General features: G+C 38.8%; 1 protein-coding gene across 3 annotated transcripts in view; it reads right to left on the reverse strand.

Moving 5' to 3' along the window:
- The window catches only part of Csmd3 (CUB and Sushi multiple domains 3), a 1,130,934-nt gene extending 1,120,920 nt beyond the window's left edge, over window positions 1-10,014 (reverse strand). For 2 of the 3 annotated variants that reach the window (XM_028765601.1, XM_028765593.1), the window contains exon 1: window positions 9,758-9,935. In XM_028765601.1, the coding sequence (XP_028621434.1) occupies window positions 9,758-9,935 (178 nt within the window). Of the gene's footprint in view, window positions 1-9,757 lie in introns of all 3 variants that reach the window. The other variant, XM_028765583.1, reaches the window with a different exon arrangement.
- Window positions 10,015-19,770: the final 9,756 nt, after the last annotated feature.

The following is a 19,770-nucleotide window of genomic DNA, read 5'->3' on the forward strand; positions in this document are numbered from 1 at the left end:
AAGTGAAAGAAAATGAACTAAGAGCTGGCTTGGAAAATCACTTATTCTAAAGGTCGTTTCTTGTTTTGTGTGAATACATCCACCTTGCAGAATGAAACAGATTTGGGGATGGAGTTGTATTATTAATATTTTTAACACTGAAAAAATCATTAACCCTTACAAATAAATTTTAGAAACATACTAAATGGAATTTAGGAATGATTTCATTCTTAAAACTCTATGGAAATTGGTAGATTTAATGTTAAAAATGACTTAATGTTAAATGACTATTTTTAAAAAAATGACTATTTTCAAATCTTTGGGTAAAATTGGTTAATGTTTTGTACTAATAAGTTGATATATATATGTATACATTATGATTCATTCATCCTGTTTCTTACGTTCTAAATTTTACTCAAGATCAATGTGATAGGATTTAAGAATTATTACTTTTAATTGTTTTACCTTTGTGCTAGACTTTTCATTTGACAGAGTAATTAAAATCACAGGCATTATATTGGAAATATTTTCCCAATTATTATTTATAGAAGTGCAACATATCTTCAGTGCCTGTTGTATTTACACAGAGGCAATTGATTTAGGCAAACTAGGTACAAGAAGTAGGTAGCTCAGAAACGGAGTTACCTGCTAATGTACACAGTGACTGTGTATGTATAACAAGATTGTGAGTCCAAACTTTCTTGTGAATTAAATTCTCTAGGCCCCAGTTTTTCCCTTAAAACTGAAGATATTCAAATATGAATTTAACCATACACTTGCTTTAGATTTTGAAAATGCTATGAGAGTTTAATCTTTGTTTCTCGTTTTGTTTAACCATGAGCTAAAAATATCCTGTTCAGGCTTTGCATATCTATACAGTAGGGGAAGTGTAACTTGCAGATGAAGATAATAATTGAAACCTATGAGATCAGATCTATGACATAGCCATTTGTTTGGAGTTCAGGACTAAAATAAGAACAACTATGGTTTGACATGAAGAAGCTACATAAACGGCAACACACATAAGAAGTACAAAAAGTATCTTAAAACATTTCCCCAAACATGACAATGCCTGAGCCTCTGTATAAACCAGGTACCCATCACTTCCTGGAGTAATAGTCTAAGTGGAGTGCTATCTGACCATACATGTAATTCAAAGTTTAAAACCTCTGTTGCATGACTTTAAAACCCTCCATCATGGGTAGGCTTTTACAATTGCTAATATGGCATAAAGGAAGAACTTTATACACTAAAAATTATGAAGCCAACTTTCATGGAAATAACCTGCATATATATATATATATATATATGCTCCACTCACTTTCTGTACATTTCAATTTCTCAAATTAGCAGAAGTTGTTAGTTTCCCAATTTTCTACTCAAATCTCTAAACAAAAAAAAAATGAAAACAGTTCACATGCTGCAATTATGAGAATAACCAAATAACAGTACTGGGCTCATGAAATTTTTATGATAGAGTCATAAATGATATTTTCATTTTATAAGTAAGATGAAAGGAACTGTACCTATTAAAATACAGACTAGAAAGGATTTATACTTCTCATGTAATTTGACTTAACCTTAATAAAAATCCTTGAGTAAAATTAAGAATTGATATTGTAGATTTACATTTCAAAGAATAGATTGTTTTCAGAACACAAAAACGGGTGAAACATTTTAAGAATACATGAACATTAACCAATTAACTGAATTTATTTATGGACCTATAACTAATAATTGTTAGTATTTTAGAAAACACAATTATTTAATTAACATATATGTTGTTTCAATCTTTTATTACATCATTTATTATTTATGTGTGTTTTTCAGCAAGCCTGTGTACATGTCCTACCCTCAGCCATAGCACTTGAGTGGAGGCAGAAGGATAAATTTTAGTTGTTGCTTCTCTTCTTCTAACATTAAGTTCCCAGAATTTAAACTCAGGTCAACAATCTTAGCAGCAGGCATCTTTATCCACTGAGCCATATACATTATATTGTATCAGCATTACGAATATCCTAGGCCATGAATCATCTCATTTTCTCCCCACCTAAGCAAGTATTACCATTGCTTGTATTTTTTTTAACTACATATATGTAATGATACATAGTTGTGTGTGATTTTTGTTGGCATCCGGTGCTTAAATGTAAAGTTTTATGGTTGATTATTTTTTTATTTGGTACAATCTAAGCTAACTGAAGTAAAATTGAAAAGCTATAAAATAAAAAAATAAAAACATTGAGCATGGTCTCTAATGTCCAGTAAAACAGTCTCATATCAGGAGTCAATGACCATCTTAACCTCAGAAAATGCACTGGTACTTTCTATGTATGTGTACTTATTTATAATATATGAGCAATGACCCACCTAATATTTAAAAGCACCTCTAGTTCTATGAATATTATCATTTGCATCACAATGAATAGATAAATCTATATAAGTATGCAAGTCAATTGGTATTCAAATTAATCCACATCACAGTGAACAGATGAAATTAGTCCAGAAGTCTGGATAACATTCTTTTTTGTTTTTCAAATTTTGTTCCTCTCTCGACACATAGACCCAAGGAGTGACTTACAGGATAAAATATGACCAACAGGAATTGCAGAATATTGTTTGGGAGTGAGGTAGTCAATGAATAGAAAAAACTAGTAAGAGGAAATTATACTTTGTATTCCTTGTTAGGACAAAATTAAGGACTCATGGTATAACAGATGAAGATCCTTCTTTTTGCATATGCAAGTTTAATTTAATGGTAGTTCTGCCAAGCTCTTGGCTACATACTTGATTCACATAAATCACCTGATTCAGTAAGTCCACTGAAAAAATACAGTCCTTTATAGAAGCACACGAACAGTGCAGCTGAGGCTTAGAAAATTTGATTTCTTTACATAAAGGTTCTCCATGGCATTATCATTTCAAATCTTTGTGTATATGTAACTCTAGTACCCTGGTTTGTTTGTTTGTTTTCCTTGTTTACTGGAGTAGTTTCCTTTAAATTTCAGAAAGCATTCAAATTAACCACTTAACTTGTTAAAGACACAAATACCTGTGCCTATCTTTCATAACAGGATTCAGTATTCTGCTGGTGAGAACCTGAGATTTTTGTTTGGCAGAAGTTTCTAGATGATACTGGTACTCTTTCCTCGAGAAGCTTTAAAAAAAAATCACTGCAGTAATTGTGCCTATGAGCTGACAGGGTAATGATGCTATAACTAATGCCACCAGAATCCCTCTGACATTCTTCATGTCCCTCTGCAAGAACACTATGCTAAAGCTATAAGGTTAGACATTTTAGGAGAGATTTTGAATACAGCTGTGGGACACAGCTACCTTCCATAGAAAATTTTAACCCTGAGAAATCCTTACCACACAAGACAGCCTATAGAATGAGTGATTTGCCAAACCAGTTCTTAGTTCATTTTCTTTCACTTTCTCTGTATTTGGAGGGGTCTCATGAATGTCTTTTTAAAGCTAACTGGTTTGTGACAGTTCAGCTTCTTGGAGAAGAAAACTGCTGTGCCTAACCCCAAATACAGAACAGTTGTAAAGGAAGGCCTTTTGAATGGTTCCTTTCACAGGACACAGATCCAAGACTGTAAGAATGTAGATAATGACAATCTCAAGATGAAAGAATAATGTAGAAATTAGATGGCCCACTCATGCATCATGGTCATTCATTATAGGACTCAATTCCACTCAATCCTTGTCTCATACATTCAAATTATCTAGAGAAACAGAATGTGAAGTGCAGGAAAGATGATCATAAACATAAGATAGTGAATTCTGGAAATTATTTGCGTTAGTTTTCCTCAATGATACTCTGTAATCTGTTACTCCAAATGAGCACAAAAGCCTGGTATGAGAACTAACACAGACAAACTTGTGTGTGCTTGGTAGCAAATGGGTGTGCACACCACAAACCCTTTACTAACTTGTTCTCACAGTCAAAGGATGAAGCCTATAGCTAAGGTTCCTGTTCTGTCACCACCATGCACCAGTATGCAAAATGGCGATACTCATTCTATCCCCTAACTGCACTGTGGTAAACAGAGAAAGCAGGCCATAGGATAAAATGATATCTAAAGTTAAGTTTTATTCTACACATAGAGAGCTTTGGATGGTGTTAGGCACTGTCGGCCTCTCACACATTGTTTCCTCTTATTCTCTTCCTTTGCAATTTGTTTTGCTTCGAACCCCAGGACATCTTGAAATTCATGTAAAAGAGGGCATAGTTTCTCAAATAGTCATCTTGCTGAAGGGTCAGGTATCTCAGCAAGAATACTGCTCAGCTTAACATTGTCAGACAGCAGCCAGGCATGGAAGTGTAGGTCTGCAATTTCAGCACTTGGCAGATCGGGGCAAGAAGGTCAAGAATTCGGGAAATAGTTAGGCAGTGAGTTTGAAACCAGCTTGAGCTACACGAGACACTGTGTCCCCTGCAAATATCAAAGTTAACCACAAATAGATAAAGTATTGGAGTGTTTGACACTTCGTAGACTTTCTGAAAACTCTGAAGAATGACTACAAGACTTCATCTCTTGGGACACAAGAAGTATATCTGCCAACAAGGAAGGGCTGTGTTCAGCTTAGTCCCGGTCGCCAGGCACCCACATCCACACATTTATTTTCCTTAGAAATCTTAGCAAACATCTTACTTAGAAGCTTTTGTTTCCTCATGAGCACAAAGGCATTGTTGGCTGCCTCATCTGCCCTTTGTTTTGTCAGTCGCAGAATAGTTCTACTGTGTGTAGAACCAGGAATCTGCCATTTTCTGCCAGTGTTTTCTGCCTGTGCCAGACATGCCTCCTTCAAACTTCTTCAGCTACACGTGCCACAGACAGAGAGGCTAGCTGTTCAAAACAGGCAACCACGTTGGCCCCTGCGACAAAGTCTGATATCTTTAAGTACTTAATTCATCCAGTGATTCTTCCTGTTTCTCCTTGCGAGATCCCAAAGGAGCTGGTGAGTTCTTTTCAAGATGCGGAAAGCTGCTTCTTTAGTATTCCACCTTACAGACTCTTGCAACTAGAGCTTGTAGGGGCACTGCCTCCTGACTCTCCACACACAGAACCTTCCAGAAACCTCTAGACTGACTGTAAGTGGGCCTTTTTGATTGCTTCCAAGGAGGCAGCAATTCAGGAAATTTCAGCTCTGAATTTCAGGAGCCATGCAATTTGTCCTAGGGCATAATATAGGAGTGGCTTTTGGAAAGTTTTGGTGCTAAGCCTGCAGGAAGGAGTGGCTTTCAAGGGGAAGGGAACTTTCCTCCTGCCTAGGTGATGTATACAGAATCTCCATTTTATTTCCATTATGCAATGCACAGCAAGGTTTAGAGGCTTTCTTTCAGGAATCATCTGGCCACAGCAAGAGAGCAGGGAGAACACTTGAGTTCTGATATGACTTGTGCTCTTTTATTTCGGCATCACTATATCTTCCACACCCCTACCTCCAACTTACACTGCAGTCTTTGCTATGCTTTAATCTCAGAGTTAACTCTCCTTGCTTTTCCCCAAATGCAGCAACAGTAGGAAGGTAGGTGATCTCATAGATGCTCATTTACTGAGGTCCCACTCTTTGTCTACCCCAAAGAACTTTCAGGTCTCCCAAATGAAGTGCATCTTACAGAAGTCCTAGGAGTGAGGGCAGCAGCCTTGCGTTTGGAGAAATTTGGCTTTATCTTTATTGCCTTGCCTCTGTCCTATCTCAAGACAAATGTGGTATCAGAGCAGTAGACAGCCTGGAGCATAGGGAAAATTAACATACCACTAACCCACAAAGCTATACAGTTCCATATGTACACATTATGTTGCAAGGCTTACTGATGGGTCTTGGGTGCAATTCATTATCCTTTTTCCTCCTAGCAAAACACACACACACACACACACACACACACACACACACACACACAGGCAAACACAGGAAGTCAGGCACCCATTGTCAACCTGGTTGAGTCGATAACGATTTCAATTTCAAGAGTTTTGATTTTAAGAAAAAAGGAATAAACATTCACAAAGGAAATGGAAAGGAGGCATGCCTCTCGCCGGCTGTGGAAGGCTTCAGAAACATGCCTTAATCTCATAAACACAAACATTACTGCCTTCCAGCAGGTGCCTGAATGGTGCTAACCTTGCGACAGGAGTAGGGACAGGGGAGAGTTTGGTGAATTCTGTTGCTGTTTTTATTATTTTGTGTACACAGTCTACTCTTTGACATACTCTCTTAAGATACTCTGCTGGCTCCCTCCCTTCTGATGTATCAGATGAAAGCATTAAGATTGGAAACTGAAGACTGTCCTTCCCTGAGGATATTGACCTGGCTGGGAACTTCAGGAAAGACTACCTGGGCAGGTCATTGGCAAATTGATAAAAGGCACAGTTCTTCCTCCATCCTGCTGTCTCAAGACTGGCTTCCAGCTCTCGAAAGACAGAACTGGGGATTCTGTATTGGGTCCTCCCTCCTGCAGAGCTCCCTGTCTCCTTGCCTGGTCTTTATGTATTGAAGTCCCAAAGAAAGCAGGAAGGCACATCCTTCCTGAAGTCCAAAGTAATCCCAGAACAAGCACCTGGAGGGAGAGTGAGACAAATAATACCCAGCTTTCCTGCTGCTGTGGACTTAAGTCTACACCTCTCTGACCTCCTGCACCTTGGCAACCCTTCCCCATCATTTGAGAAGTAGTGTCAGAAAGCACCCCAAGAGTGTCTCTTTATATGAGTGGGACACTGAAGATTTAGGATTTGCAATTTTTGGTGTAATGAGACATTGTGCAGCTAGAGGATGCATTTCAAACTCTCTCTCTCTCTCTCTCTCTCTCTCTCTCTCTCTCTCCCTCCCTCCCTCCCTCCCTCCCCCATCCCTTCTTCCTTCTTTCTCTTCCTCCTTTCGCCTCCACCTCCTAACCCCTCCTCCTTTTTTTCCCAGCTAGAAGGAGATACAGGCAACAATGAAGCCTAGGCTGCAATTCCACTGCCCTCCAGTTTGTTGTCAGCTTTGAACCATTTATTTCAGGCGATTCAGGTGGATATAAAAAGCTCTGGGGACATTGGTTACCTTTTGAGCCCCACTGGAGAAGCTCGGGCCTACAAAATATCACTTTATCTTCCACCACGAAATGTTTCCTTACCCTGAACCTCTGTATCTTGCTCTTGCACTTAGAAGGGAGACAGCTGAGGGGTGAAAACTATAGACAGATGGTAGAATCGTGGTGTATGAAGAGGTTCAGAGAGAACACTGTGTGCACCATGGATTTCCTGACATTACCCTATGCTAGAATTTTCAGGGACAAGCTATGATTTTCTGTGAGCCTGAGTAACCCAAAGGAAATAACTTGAGAAACAAAAGAGGGATTAGAGACTAGAATACACAATGTGTAAGACAATGCAGCAAACTCATTAAAAAACAAACGGAAACAAAACAAACAAAAAAAGCTTGAGACCTAGGTGAAATTAAAATCTAAACTGGAGAAATAAGTCACTATCAAAATGGGCACCACCAGGTCTTGGAGAGGGCTTGTAAAACAAAATGCATGCAAGTTTGTTGGAGTTGGGGGATAGCCATGCAAAGTATGAAGTGTCACCCTTATCACCTAAGTACCAGAAGTATGGCAAATAAAAATTTTATTACCATTAAAAAGGTTTTAATGAACTGTGTACTATTGATTTTTGGACAAGACCAAAGATGACTATGACGTGTAACACCTTCTCAAAGTCCCTAAAGCTTGAAGAGACTCAAAGGAGACCAATTATCTCCCTCCAAACTGTAAGAGTTGTGGGTGGAGAGGTGTCTCCTACTGCCAAAGCCATTCAAAGCAAATTAACATTCCTTTCTTTTCCGTCGGCGCATTTTCTTCGTTAAATACGGTAGGTGCTGGCAGCCAGAGCTGAAATCACAAGCGGCCCAGCTCTGCGTTTCTCTGGCTGACGTGCTCTGCCGCTTTGGCAACTCACTTCTTCTAATGTGCCCCCGAAACATTTTTGGCTCAACAGGTATCTCATGAAAATTCGCACTTAACCCTCGGTCATCTTCTTGAAGGAGACACTTCTACGTCTCTTCCATCAGCCCGGGCTGCTGCTGGCTGACCGCGACTTCTCCACGCGGAGTCGAGCGTGTGTCTAGCAGGCAGCCCCAGGGCCATCCATTAACCACCCACTCCGAGTGGCAGGAAAACTAAGCCCAGACATGTCTCTCGTCGCACACCCGGCTGGCGACGAAAACCCCTTGTAAGCAACCAGAAACGGGGTTTGTGCAGTAGGTAGACTAGTTACATCTACACAGCTTAGGACAGGCGTTTTAGTCCCAGAAACACACACACACACACACACACACACACACACACACACACACGCAGCTTTAAATAGCAGGTTGGGGTTACAAAGCAGTTGCTGCCACAGAGAACAGGGATGACTTCTTGGCATTTAGAGATGCCAATTAAAATTCGGAACAGAATTTGGTCATCCTTGAGGAAGAGGTAACCTCTCCACTTCCCCCCTCCCCAAACATGAATTATCATATCCACTGAATGCAAATGTGCTGCCTTCTGCGAGGGGACAGCCAGCTGCAAGCTGGACAATAAAGTGTTTCATAGAGACGCGGCCCGATTGCGGTTCAGAGAGGCACTCCTTTACAAAGGAAGAAGCGCCCAGTTTGTGCTGATAGCCTTGACGCGCCTGGGCCGAAACTGCCCCTCCACCCTTCAAGGCACAGACAAGCAGGATTGGAAACTAGCTTCACTATGAGCTCCATCCTCCGTGTCTGTTGGAGCTGCTGTGAGGATGGAGAAAGGATTGTTCAGAAACCACGGCATGAGTCATAAACACCTCCCGAGTATTCTTTGCAACAATTAATGGGCAGTGGGGTGCAGAAGTTGTGGAATAGCTTTGGGTCTATTTTGTGCCCCAGACTGTTCTTTCTCCAGTGATCCAACTGTCCCTTCCCTTCCTGCTTAGGAATAAATTTTCCATCCCACCCGCCCCCACTCCTTGTCTGTGCATGTGACACTCATTGTACCTGTCTGAACGCAGAGACTTGCCGGGGATTTTCTTTTTGGTCAGCCGCTAGTGAATTTCTCCCTACCTTCATTCATCCTCAAAGGTGGATCTTCACACTTTGTGGCATCTCAGCCTCATTTTTATTTTTTTTATCAATTAATTATTTTATTTTTTTACCAAGCATTTAACAGAGTGTCCAAAAAGCTCCCCTACATTTATCCTTGTGTAGGAAGCCACGTAGAAATAATTCAAACTTGTATGCAGACATTCATGTTGGTGTGACCGAGCTTCGGAAGGCACTGTCTCCTAATGCATTTAAAACCCATGCATTTCTAGCATGTTGGCAACTTTGCTGTCCGAAATGGTTAAAAGGCACTCACGCCAGTGTCTTCAATTAAAAAAAAAAATCTGTGCAAAGCATCAGACCCCACGGATTCCACTAGAAATCAAGATAATCCTCACCACTTAAAAAAAAAAAGTCTTGCAGAGGAATTCTGCGTGGATATCCACTAGTTAGAGGCTATAGGAACCAACTCACGTATTGGTTTGAGCATACTGCAAGAATATTTATTGAGCACAAGCTCAATCACCGCATTGAACGCCAAATCTGGCAAGCAAAATGCATTTCCTATCTGAGGGGAGGAGAAGGAGCTCTGAATCAACTCCTTCATCAGTATTATCCCTATTATTTTATCCGTGCAAATTGCAAACTAAGCTCGCTAGCCTCTCTCAGGCGACAAGTCAAGCCCATCTCCACCACAGAAGAGGGTACCCCCTGAAAACAGACTTACCTTTTACACAAGACAGCGTCAATAAAAAGACGAGATTCCAAAACGTAAATCCACTTTTAATCCCCATTTTCTTCTTCAGGATGAAGTCTAGGCGGCCACATTTAGCGCATCTTCGCGTGCCAGGCTCCCGGGGTTTGGATTCCTTTGCTCTGCTTTCTCCTTTGCGGCTCCCTTTCATATTATTCGGGAGCTCTGGATTCTGGCTCCTCAGCCCAGCGCAGCAGAGTTGTTGCTGTTGTTGGTGCGCGGTCACAGCTCGGAGTGAATGGTGTTTCTGGGATACCACAGCAACCTTGACGAGGACTCAACCATCTCTCCAACGGGGGCACAGAGTCTCCGCTACTCCGGATTCTGTCTTTTCTTTTGCGTTTTTTCCCCTCCACTAAAATTAACCTTAAATCTTGCTCCTTACAACCTACACCAGAAAGCACTAGTGAGCTTCTAAAAGCCCAGCTCTGCTCTCTGATAAACTCCCCACAATATTTGAAATCTCGGGGCTTGGATTATTTTTCCCCCCGAATAGATCAATTCTGCCTGCAAAAGCAGTTCAAGAAATATTATGTTAGTGAGCTCTCCATTGCAGCCTGAGAATACAGAAGCAAGCTAAAGGAGTATTTTTAAAGTGAAGATCTGCTTCGCTTTAGGAGAAACCGTGAGGATAATGAATTGAGTTCCATCAATGCCCACGTCGTTAGAATGGGGCATGTGTTACTACAGTAGTTGCTTATATCCCAGACTGCTTTAGACATCTATTATACTTTGATTTAATCCGGAAGGGGAATCACTGATAATTTATTTGCACGCACAAATTTACATATGAGAATACCTTGGTATAAAAACCAAGAAAAGGATTTTATTATTTGGTAAACATATGTCACCCGTGGCTGAGGCTGGGGTAGGGTTGGGAGGGAAGTCAGAATGTTTCCCTAAATAGTTCATTTTTTATCTTGCCCAACATCCTTGTAGCCGGTGTGCAACAGCAGTTAAACCAGTTGTGCCTGTCGTTGATATCTAGAGAAAGCTCATTTTCCCTAATTCTGAATTGATCTCAAATATGTAAATGGGAGGTTTCTTTCAAAAGGCAAAATGTATATGTCTATACATTTGGACTTGGCAGTCCCATAAACCAGGCAAGGGTTAAGACTGTACAAAGAAAGAGTTCTTCCGCCATCTACTGGCCGTCTCCAAGCCTCCCGCTTCTCCTTCACATCTAAAGGGACCCTGTTGTATCTCATATTGAAGAGATCTGTTCCTGAGAAGAGGGATTTTCTTAGGCATACTAATTTTCGAATCTATTTTTTCCCGACCAGATCCTGACCAAAATATTTTGGTGGTAAAGTTTCATAGACAAGGGTTTTTATGGACGATCTGATCCTTTCAGGAACTTGGTGCTAGCTAGCTCAAGAGTTAGGCAGGGCTGCAGTGCAGACTCTGGAGTAGGTAATTGCCAGTGCCTGTCAGTGGCCCTATTTGCATGCAGGGAAGGGTGGTGGGGAGCGTCTTTGTATATCATTCAAACAGCCTCTACCTCTTGAGTTTTCAGTTTCCTATCCTCCTCTCAAATCATGAACCTCCCGAACCCCCGAACCCCCGTCCGGTGCAATATGCAATCACCCTGACCAGCCTTTGTCCCTGAGCTCGCCTTGGAGCTGGCGGCTCAGTGGACCAAGGCAATTGCGTCTGGAGGGAGTTCTGCTCTGGAAAGTGGGCACCCAAAGAGCGCCCACAGCCTTCAATAGCAAGTGGGTTCAACCTATGAGAAAGATTCTCAGCTCCTCCCTGGGAATGTGACATTTTGTGTGAGTCTGCCATTGAAAGAGAGAGGGAGAAAGGGATAGAGCAGGAGAGCGCACACTGGGGCTGTCATAAGGAATAAAGCTGCTTCTTTATGGAAAATTATGGAAGGTGTTTTTGTTGTTTGTTTGTTTGTTTTTTCCTACGCATAGGTGCATAGGTGTTTTCTCAAGTATTTTTGCAGGGCATACGTGTGTGTGTGTGTGTGTGTGTGTGTGTGTGTGTGTGTGTGTGTGTGTGAGAGAGAGAGAGAGAGAGAGAGAGAGAGAGAGAGAGAGAGAGAGAGAGAGAGAGAGAGAAACAGGGATTTTTCTCCTGAGTAGAGTTAGGAAGAGGGAAAATTGTAGACGCCCAACTGACCTCATTAAATTTCAAAGGATCATTTAGAAGCTGCAAGGCAGAATACCGATCCTTCCCAACAGTGCCCTTGCTACAGTCTGCATAGGCAGATTTGGAAACGGAGTGGGGGCAAGGTTGGGACTAGACTGCAATTGGGAGGATGAACACAGCAAACGTCATTAGCCTGCTCAGCCACCTTGGCAATGGTGGTGGCATTGATTTCAGTCAAGATGTCAGGGTGCATTGCTGCGACTGTTGCATTCGTTGGGCTGAATGATGAGGTAGATGCAGACTTAATGAGGACACAGCCCAACATTTACCAAGCTGCAGAGGTTAGTCATCCCATCTGGGTCTACTTCAGGGTAACTCATCTATTTGAACTCATTTAACTATCCCTCTTAAACTAAAAGAAAGTGATTTCTCAAAAGTTTGGGGGATTTTCATGTTTACAAAATAAAATTTGATTCAAGCAATCAAAAGGGGGGGCAAGACACAAATTGTTCATAATCTGGGTAGATCGTAATACATCGAATAACACTATAGTTTCCTGTTCCTACAGCTTACCATAAATCACAAGCCATTTTTCACTCACAGCCTCCAGCTTCAGAGACAGGATAGAAAAAAATCATATTTTACAGTCAGTAAAAGTTAAGACTTGGTGAAATGAAGAGGATTATCCAGGGTGATCATCACCAGCCCTGACTTTCAGTCTGCTCTACATAGAGCTGGTCCACACTAACCTTTTATTAACAGGATCTGTTCAAAGGAGGGTTTCTGAAGGTATTCTGGAAACACAACCATCAGACAGTGTCCTGAATGAGAAGTCATTCAAATCATCCAGAAGGAAAAATAAAATAACTAGCTATATTTGGGAGCAGAAACTGCCCGTTGCTGTACACCTACACTAAAGTAGCAAAGGTGGGTGCAGATTTGTCTAAGGTTGGTAGGGAGACTAGAAAACAGTTTCTCGTATAACAGCAAACATTAAGAGCTTACTGTAGAGATGTGGACACTGTGCTTACAGGCATACCTTACTCATCACTATAAGCTTTCAGACAAGTGTGGCAATTGTCCTCCTTCTAAATGAATACCTGGTTCTTGAAGAGTTAACTATCCTGCCTAAAGCAAAGTAAGACATATGTAGATATATTGACCTAACTTGTCTGGACTCTTAGCTAAGGTACTTTTCTACTGTATTTTATACAACATTTGCTCCAAGAGATGCTAGTTTTAAAAGCATAGTCATTGCAACCATAAGGATTTTTATATCATCCCCACATAGTTACAGAAAAGCAATAATTAATAATATATACAAGAAATCAAGTTTTGAAGCATATGCACATATGTAAAGAAAATTTAATTTATAAATTTTAGTCCCTAAAATTTCTTCTCTCCGTGTTCCTCTATAGCCTCTGGCTATCTAGCATACAGGTCATGGAGAACAGTGGGTTGGCAAGGATTACAAAGACAATCACAATGATTAAGTTCCCTTAAGAGCTTTTAAAAAGAGTGCAGGTCAGAACCTAGAAGTGCCAGATCGCAATTTCTTCTCAACTCATACCCAACTTATGGTATACAATGAACTTAGACTTTAAGACAGAAATGATTGGTTACTAAATGGGTATCATAAATTTCTTTCCAAAAAGTGTCTAATATTAATATAGCTGCTTGACATTTGTATATTTTAACGCCACAGAAGAAAAGCAATGGAACAACTGATAATAAGTCAGAATATGTACACTAAGAAATAGCTTGAAAAACAGTTTCCTTGACTTTGGATGTAAATACGTGTGTTTTTAACTGAGTGATGAACTTAAGAATAATATTCATTTGGTGCTGGTAATGTGTTGTTTTATACAAAGTTCATTGTTTTATATTGCCTTTTATTATTATATAAATGTATTATACACATTTATCTGAAATCTTAGTGTCTATTGAGTGTTGATACTCACTTGATTGATAATTAAAAGTGTTAATTAATTAATTGATTAATTATAAAACACACAGTACTGTGTGAAAAGAAACTCGGGAGAATAAAGTACAATTGGCCACGGTTTAAAGATAACTGACCAAGATGGTCCTTGTTCTTTCTAGTATCAATTTAGATGGATTCAATGTTAAGAAAGTGAAGCTAAATGAGGAACTGATATTTGTACTTTTTCCATTCTCTGTTGAATTATCTCTATAGTTTTTCAAACCCTGGGAAATAAAATGTCTGAGTTTCGATGTTGACTCCTGAATGATAAAGGAATTATTATTCAAGTTTCTTTCATTAGCAATAATTCACATTTGTTTGAGAAGAAGATGGTATGGTGCCTAATATTTACTCTACATTGACTCTGGAAGAATCATTCCCATTGAAAAAGATAAGTTGTCAGTCAGGGGTAAAGACATTTGGATTCTTGCTGCTAAGAAGCATCACTGGGAGGCAAAAGGGAGTATCTTGGAGTGTTAACAAGTGTGCTGCCTTGGATATCCATCCTCTTAAGTCCTGACTTCTCTAGGCAGTTTCCCAGTTTCCTTAATACTGACATTTCCATGTTTTAAGCGTTAGCCACATTAAAAAGCCAAAGACTTAAATTTATGTGTACAAAAGGAAACTATGTTATTTTAAAGAACCTGAGGCCAAAAAAACTTTAAAATGGAAGACAGGCACCATCTATTTCTGTTTGAATATAAAGCCCTTTTAAGGGGACAAAAGAAAGCTCTAATTGATTTGAACCATATATCTAATACTTTCTAATAGTATTCAGATTTTCTTCCCAATACCTGCCTTCCAAAGTAAAGCAGTTTTATTACATACTACATATATTATATTATATAATGTAAGTGCTATGTTAGTTCAGCTGTGTTTCTGTAAAGAAGAGTCATTGCCAATGAATGGATAGCAATTCTGAAGGGCAGAGGGGAGAATTTGTAAAATTGTGTTTATTTGAGGAACGTTTCAACTTCTTGTCCTCCTGGGGCTGATTTCATTTCACTTTTCTCTGAGTACAGGGAAACTAGAATAAAAATAAATAAGCAAAGAGTAGCTTTGCAAAGTAGTAAGGAGAGTGCACAACTCTGTGTTCCCTGAGTGATAAAGTTGAGTAAGCCATGCTTCCCACTGTAATAGATAACTCATCTTCTGTTATTAAGTATGGGTATATACCATCAGCTTTGCATATATATCTACAGTACACAAATTAAGAGGGCAGATCTCACAAAGCACCAAAGTTATCAGAATACAGCACAGCTTTTATGAAATTTGTGATCTGTAATTATCTGCCAAGAAATTCATAAAATAATGCTCTATCATTTTGTTTATTTTTCAATGTTCCAAATTGGCAATCTTTTTACTTAAAAGCTTATTTTCAAATACTCAGGACATAGTAATGGGTTCAATTTATGTGATTAGATAATGGTTTTTTCTGTTATGAATTTGGTAACAATATAATGCCTCTTTGTGTTTTATTCCATATATCTTTCAAAGGATCACATCTTTTCTTAAATGGGTTAATTGTTCAATTAATGTTACATCCCGACTGCCCTTTCCCTTCCCTCCTCTCGTCCCAATTCTTCTCCTCCCTCTTTCCTGTCTTCCACCCATTGTACTCCATTCCCTTTTCTCTTCAGAAAAAAAAGAACCTTCCCATGGATATCAACCAACCTTACTGCATATCAAGATGCAGTAAGACTAGGTGTATCTTCTCCTATTGAGGTTAGAAGCCACAGTCCAGAAGGAAGAAAGGGTCCCAAATGCAGACAGTCCCTGCTCCACTCTTAGAAGTCCCACATAAAGACTAATCTGCACAACTGTTGCATATGTGCAGAGGGCCTAGGCCCATTACATGCATGCTCTCTGGTTGGCACTCCAGACTATATGAGTCCCTATCAGCCTAGGTTAGTTGATTCTGTAGGCTTTCTTGTGGTGTCTTGACCCCTCTTGTTCCTACAATCCTTCCTCCCCCCTTCCACAGGATTCCACAAGCTCTGACTAATAGTTGGCAATGGCTCTCTGAATCAGGTTCCACTAGTTGCTGAGTGAAGCTTCTTTAATAATGGTTATACTAGACTCCTGTCTGAAAGTATAGCAGAATGTCATTAACAGTGTCAAGGGTGGGGTCCCTTTCATGTCATGGGTCTCAAGCTGGACCAATCATTGCTTGACTCTTCCCTTAATTGCTGCTCTATCTGTACTCCTGCACATTGTTTAGGCAGGACAGATTGTAGGTCGAAGGTTTTTTTGGCTGGGTTAGTGTCCCAATCCTTTTATTGGAAGTCTTGACTTTTTATAGGAGACATCTGGTTTAAGCTACATAACACCATAACCCTGTTGCTAGGAGTCTTAGCTAGGGTTCCTCTCATAGATTCTGGGAGTTTCCATTGCTCTAAGTTTCCAGCTCATCCCAGATGATTCCAGTTGTCTCTCAAGTACTCTTTCCCCTCCTCCTGCTTCACTCTCCTACTCTAGTCCTCTCCCCTTATCCACCTGTCATGACTATTCTACTTCCCGTTCCCAGTGAGACTCATTCACCCCTTGAGCCTTCCTTATTACTTAGCTTCTCTAGGTCTGTGGACTGCAGGTTGGTTATCCTGTGGATTATGGCATGGTTATCCTATACTTTATAGCTAATATCCATTTACAAGGGAGAATATAACATGTTTGTATTTCTGGGTCTGGGTTACCTCACTCAGGATGATCTTTTCTAGTTCCATTCATTTGCCTTCAAATTTCATGATACAATCGTTTTTAATAGCTGAATAATGCTGCATTTTGTAAATGAACTACATTTTCTTTATCCATTCTTTGGTTGAGAACATTTAGATTGTTTCCAGTTTTTGGCAATTGTGAATAAAGCAGGGTGCAAATATAATTCTATTTGCATTCTTCTACATGTAGACATCCAGTTAAACTAGCTCCATTTGTTAAAGATGCTTTCCTTTTTTCCATTGTTTGCATTTGGTGTTTATGCCAATACCATGCAGTTTTTATTATGATTGCTCTGTAGTATGGCTTGAAGACAGGGATGGTGATACCTACAGAAGTTTTTACTGTTCAGGATTGTTTTAGCTATTCTGAGTTTTGTGGTTTTCCATATGATACTGAGAATTGCTGTTTGAAAGTCTGTACTAAAGAGGGAATGTACATGGTTGAGTAAAGGATCATTTCTTTTTGTTTTTACTTGAGAAATATGAGCATCATTACCAAACAATCTTAGAACCTAAAGTCAGATCTAAGAAAATGATTTTGTTTTTCTTTTATGTTTGGCTATAATCTCAGAAGCTTTTTTTGAGCAAAGCACTTTATACAAGCAGAAACTAAGTACATCAGATTTGTGCTTTGAATTTTCTTCTAAACCATAAAAACTACCACTGCTCATAATTAACAGAATCCATTACTTTTTTGTAACTTTTATCTGTAAGGCTAATATTATTAAATACCTATAAACTCTTAGATGAAAGAAACTACTGGAGTTAATTTTTTCTAAAGTCAAGTTTCAAGTGGATGAATTACCTATGTGATTGAGAGTTAATGTTTAGACAACACTGAATTATGACTATCTTCACTGTATAATTAGATCTAACTTTTAAATTTTCTATATAATTATTAACAACTCCATTTTCCTTGATTTCCAAAGTCAGTTGAAAATAATAAATATTGCATTATTTTCCCGAATAAGATCTGAAGAATTTCACTACATAAGTATTCTTTTATTTTTTGTCAGATAGGAAGATAAGAGTGACCTTGGGCTTGAATGATCAATTTGGCTACAAAAAGAATGAAAATCAATATGGCTGATTTGGATTTGGCTGCACATAATCTAATTTGGATTGTAAGTACAACTATCTTTCTCATCTGGACAGGGATCAATTTCATCTGCACTCATTTTATAGTGGTATCATTCTCACCTGTATGCTAGTTCATTTGTTCTTAGACTCCATCTCAATGAAACACATAAGGAATGACATATTACTTTATCCTCAAGGAGCTTACAGTACATAAGGGGGATATAATATGCTTTCAGTCTACAGTGGCTACATTTAAAGTAGGTAGGTCAGCCACACAAAGAGAGATTCCTGTAAACTGTCATATTGCTGAGTCACAGCTAGACAACTGGAATATACCACCTGAGATAGATAAACATTAACTACTCAAGAATGATCTAGGGATAGTGTCAGGAACAGTACTGGCAGTAAAATTTGAATGTCTAGTTAAAATTTAGTCAGTTGGGATATTAAACAATTGGAAAAGACAATATTGAGATTAGAAAAATGAAGATAACCAGGAGAGAGTGGAATAATGATAATTCATGAAGTATATATTAATATCTAGTGGTCCTCTGTGACTGAGAACTTATGTAGTCCTCCTGTGATTTGTGGTTAATACCACAATCAATGGAGTAGTTCATTGAACATGTAAATTTGTTATTTTGGTTTTATACAAACAATGGTATTACAAACAATGGTAGCCAAATGAATCAGTTTATGGGTCAAATTGTTTGAAAAATTTAAGTACTTTATTATGAACACATTTTATCAGCCTCAACAATTATTTTATAAAGTCATATACTAAACCTATTTGGGAATTTTGGTTTTTGTTTTTTGGTCACAGGTTATTCAGAACAACATAATAAAGTTGTTTTTTTTTGTTTTTTTGTTTTGTTTTTTTTTTGTATTTACATGTGCACTCAGAAAAGAATTACCCCTATGGTCCGTAGATGTCAATGTGAATTTTGGGTGATTTGACATCTAAAGTAGACTGAGTGCATAGTTAATCTAGCCACCTAATAAAACACTTTTATTTTGGTACAAAGACTAACAGTGTCTTCGGTGAGATTAAGCCAGCCAACTATTACAACATGTTCATTATTCACTTTAATTTTTAAGAGGATACATTTCCTGGAATAAAAAGAATTTTGATCATATTTTAGCAAATTGACTCTGAATCAATAAATGAAAAACAAGAAACCACAATCAAAAGAAAAATAATGTCAAACAACTAAAATCCTTTTTATTTGCTTAGGAAGCATTTCCACTAAGTGGGTCTAAAGGAATGATGAGAAAGTGTGTGATCAGATGATCTCCAAGGAGTTCATTCCAAAGAAATGTAAAATAATAAAATAAATATTTTCTGGGTCTGATTCAAAATGTAGTCATGGTTTTGAAAGTTACAAAAAAAGGAATTGAAATTGCTTTTTATAACTTTCATGTACTTATGAACATAGACATATCATTCAGGCGTTGCCCCACATTTTTATTTTTTCATTTCGAAAATGGCAACATATGCTTACTCCAGAAACTGCTTTTTAAAATAATAACCTTTGATTTGCTATCGGAGAGCCAGTTGGTGTGCTCCTCCCGGGGGACAACTATGTCTCCTGGTATCAGTATTCTTTTGATGCCTGCATAGAGTTAGGGCCCCAAAGCTCTTCCCAGTTCATTTTAGCATGTCTATTGTCCTTGCTCAGGTCATGTTTATATGATTTTGCAGCCATGTTGGTGAGACTTCATGGATGTAGCTTCTGACATTTCTAGGAGACACAATCTCATGACAAACACCTTGTTCCTCTGGCTTTTAAAATCTGTCATTCCCTTCCCCACATCCTGACTTTCTGTGTTTATAACCCCTGTGTGACTGAATTACGATTTGAGAAAAAAATAAATTATAAAAAAAAAGAAAAAAGAAAAGAAAAAACAAACCAAAAGTAAAAAAATAAAAAAAATTATAATCTTTCTGCCCCCATTACTTAGTAATGAGCCCTGAGCCTTAGGAGCAGGAGTTGTCTTATAAATGTATCAACTGGAACTGGTCTCCACCAGTTTCTATTTTGTTTGATTGTTGTTTTCTATAGTGTTGCAAAGACTGTTTTTTATGGGGCAAGAACTAACCTGTGGAT

This window comes from Grammomys surdaster, unplaced genomic scaffold (assembly GCF_004785775.1).
Source record: "Grammomys surdaster isolate TR1022 unplaced genomic scaffold, NIH_TR_1.0 63, whole genome shotgun sequence".
Lineage (NCBI taxonomy): Eukaryota > Metazoa > Chordata > Mammalia > Rodentia > Muridae > Grammomys > Grammomys surdaster.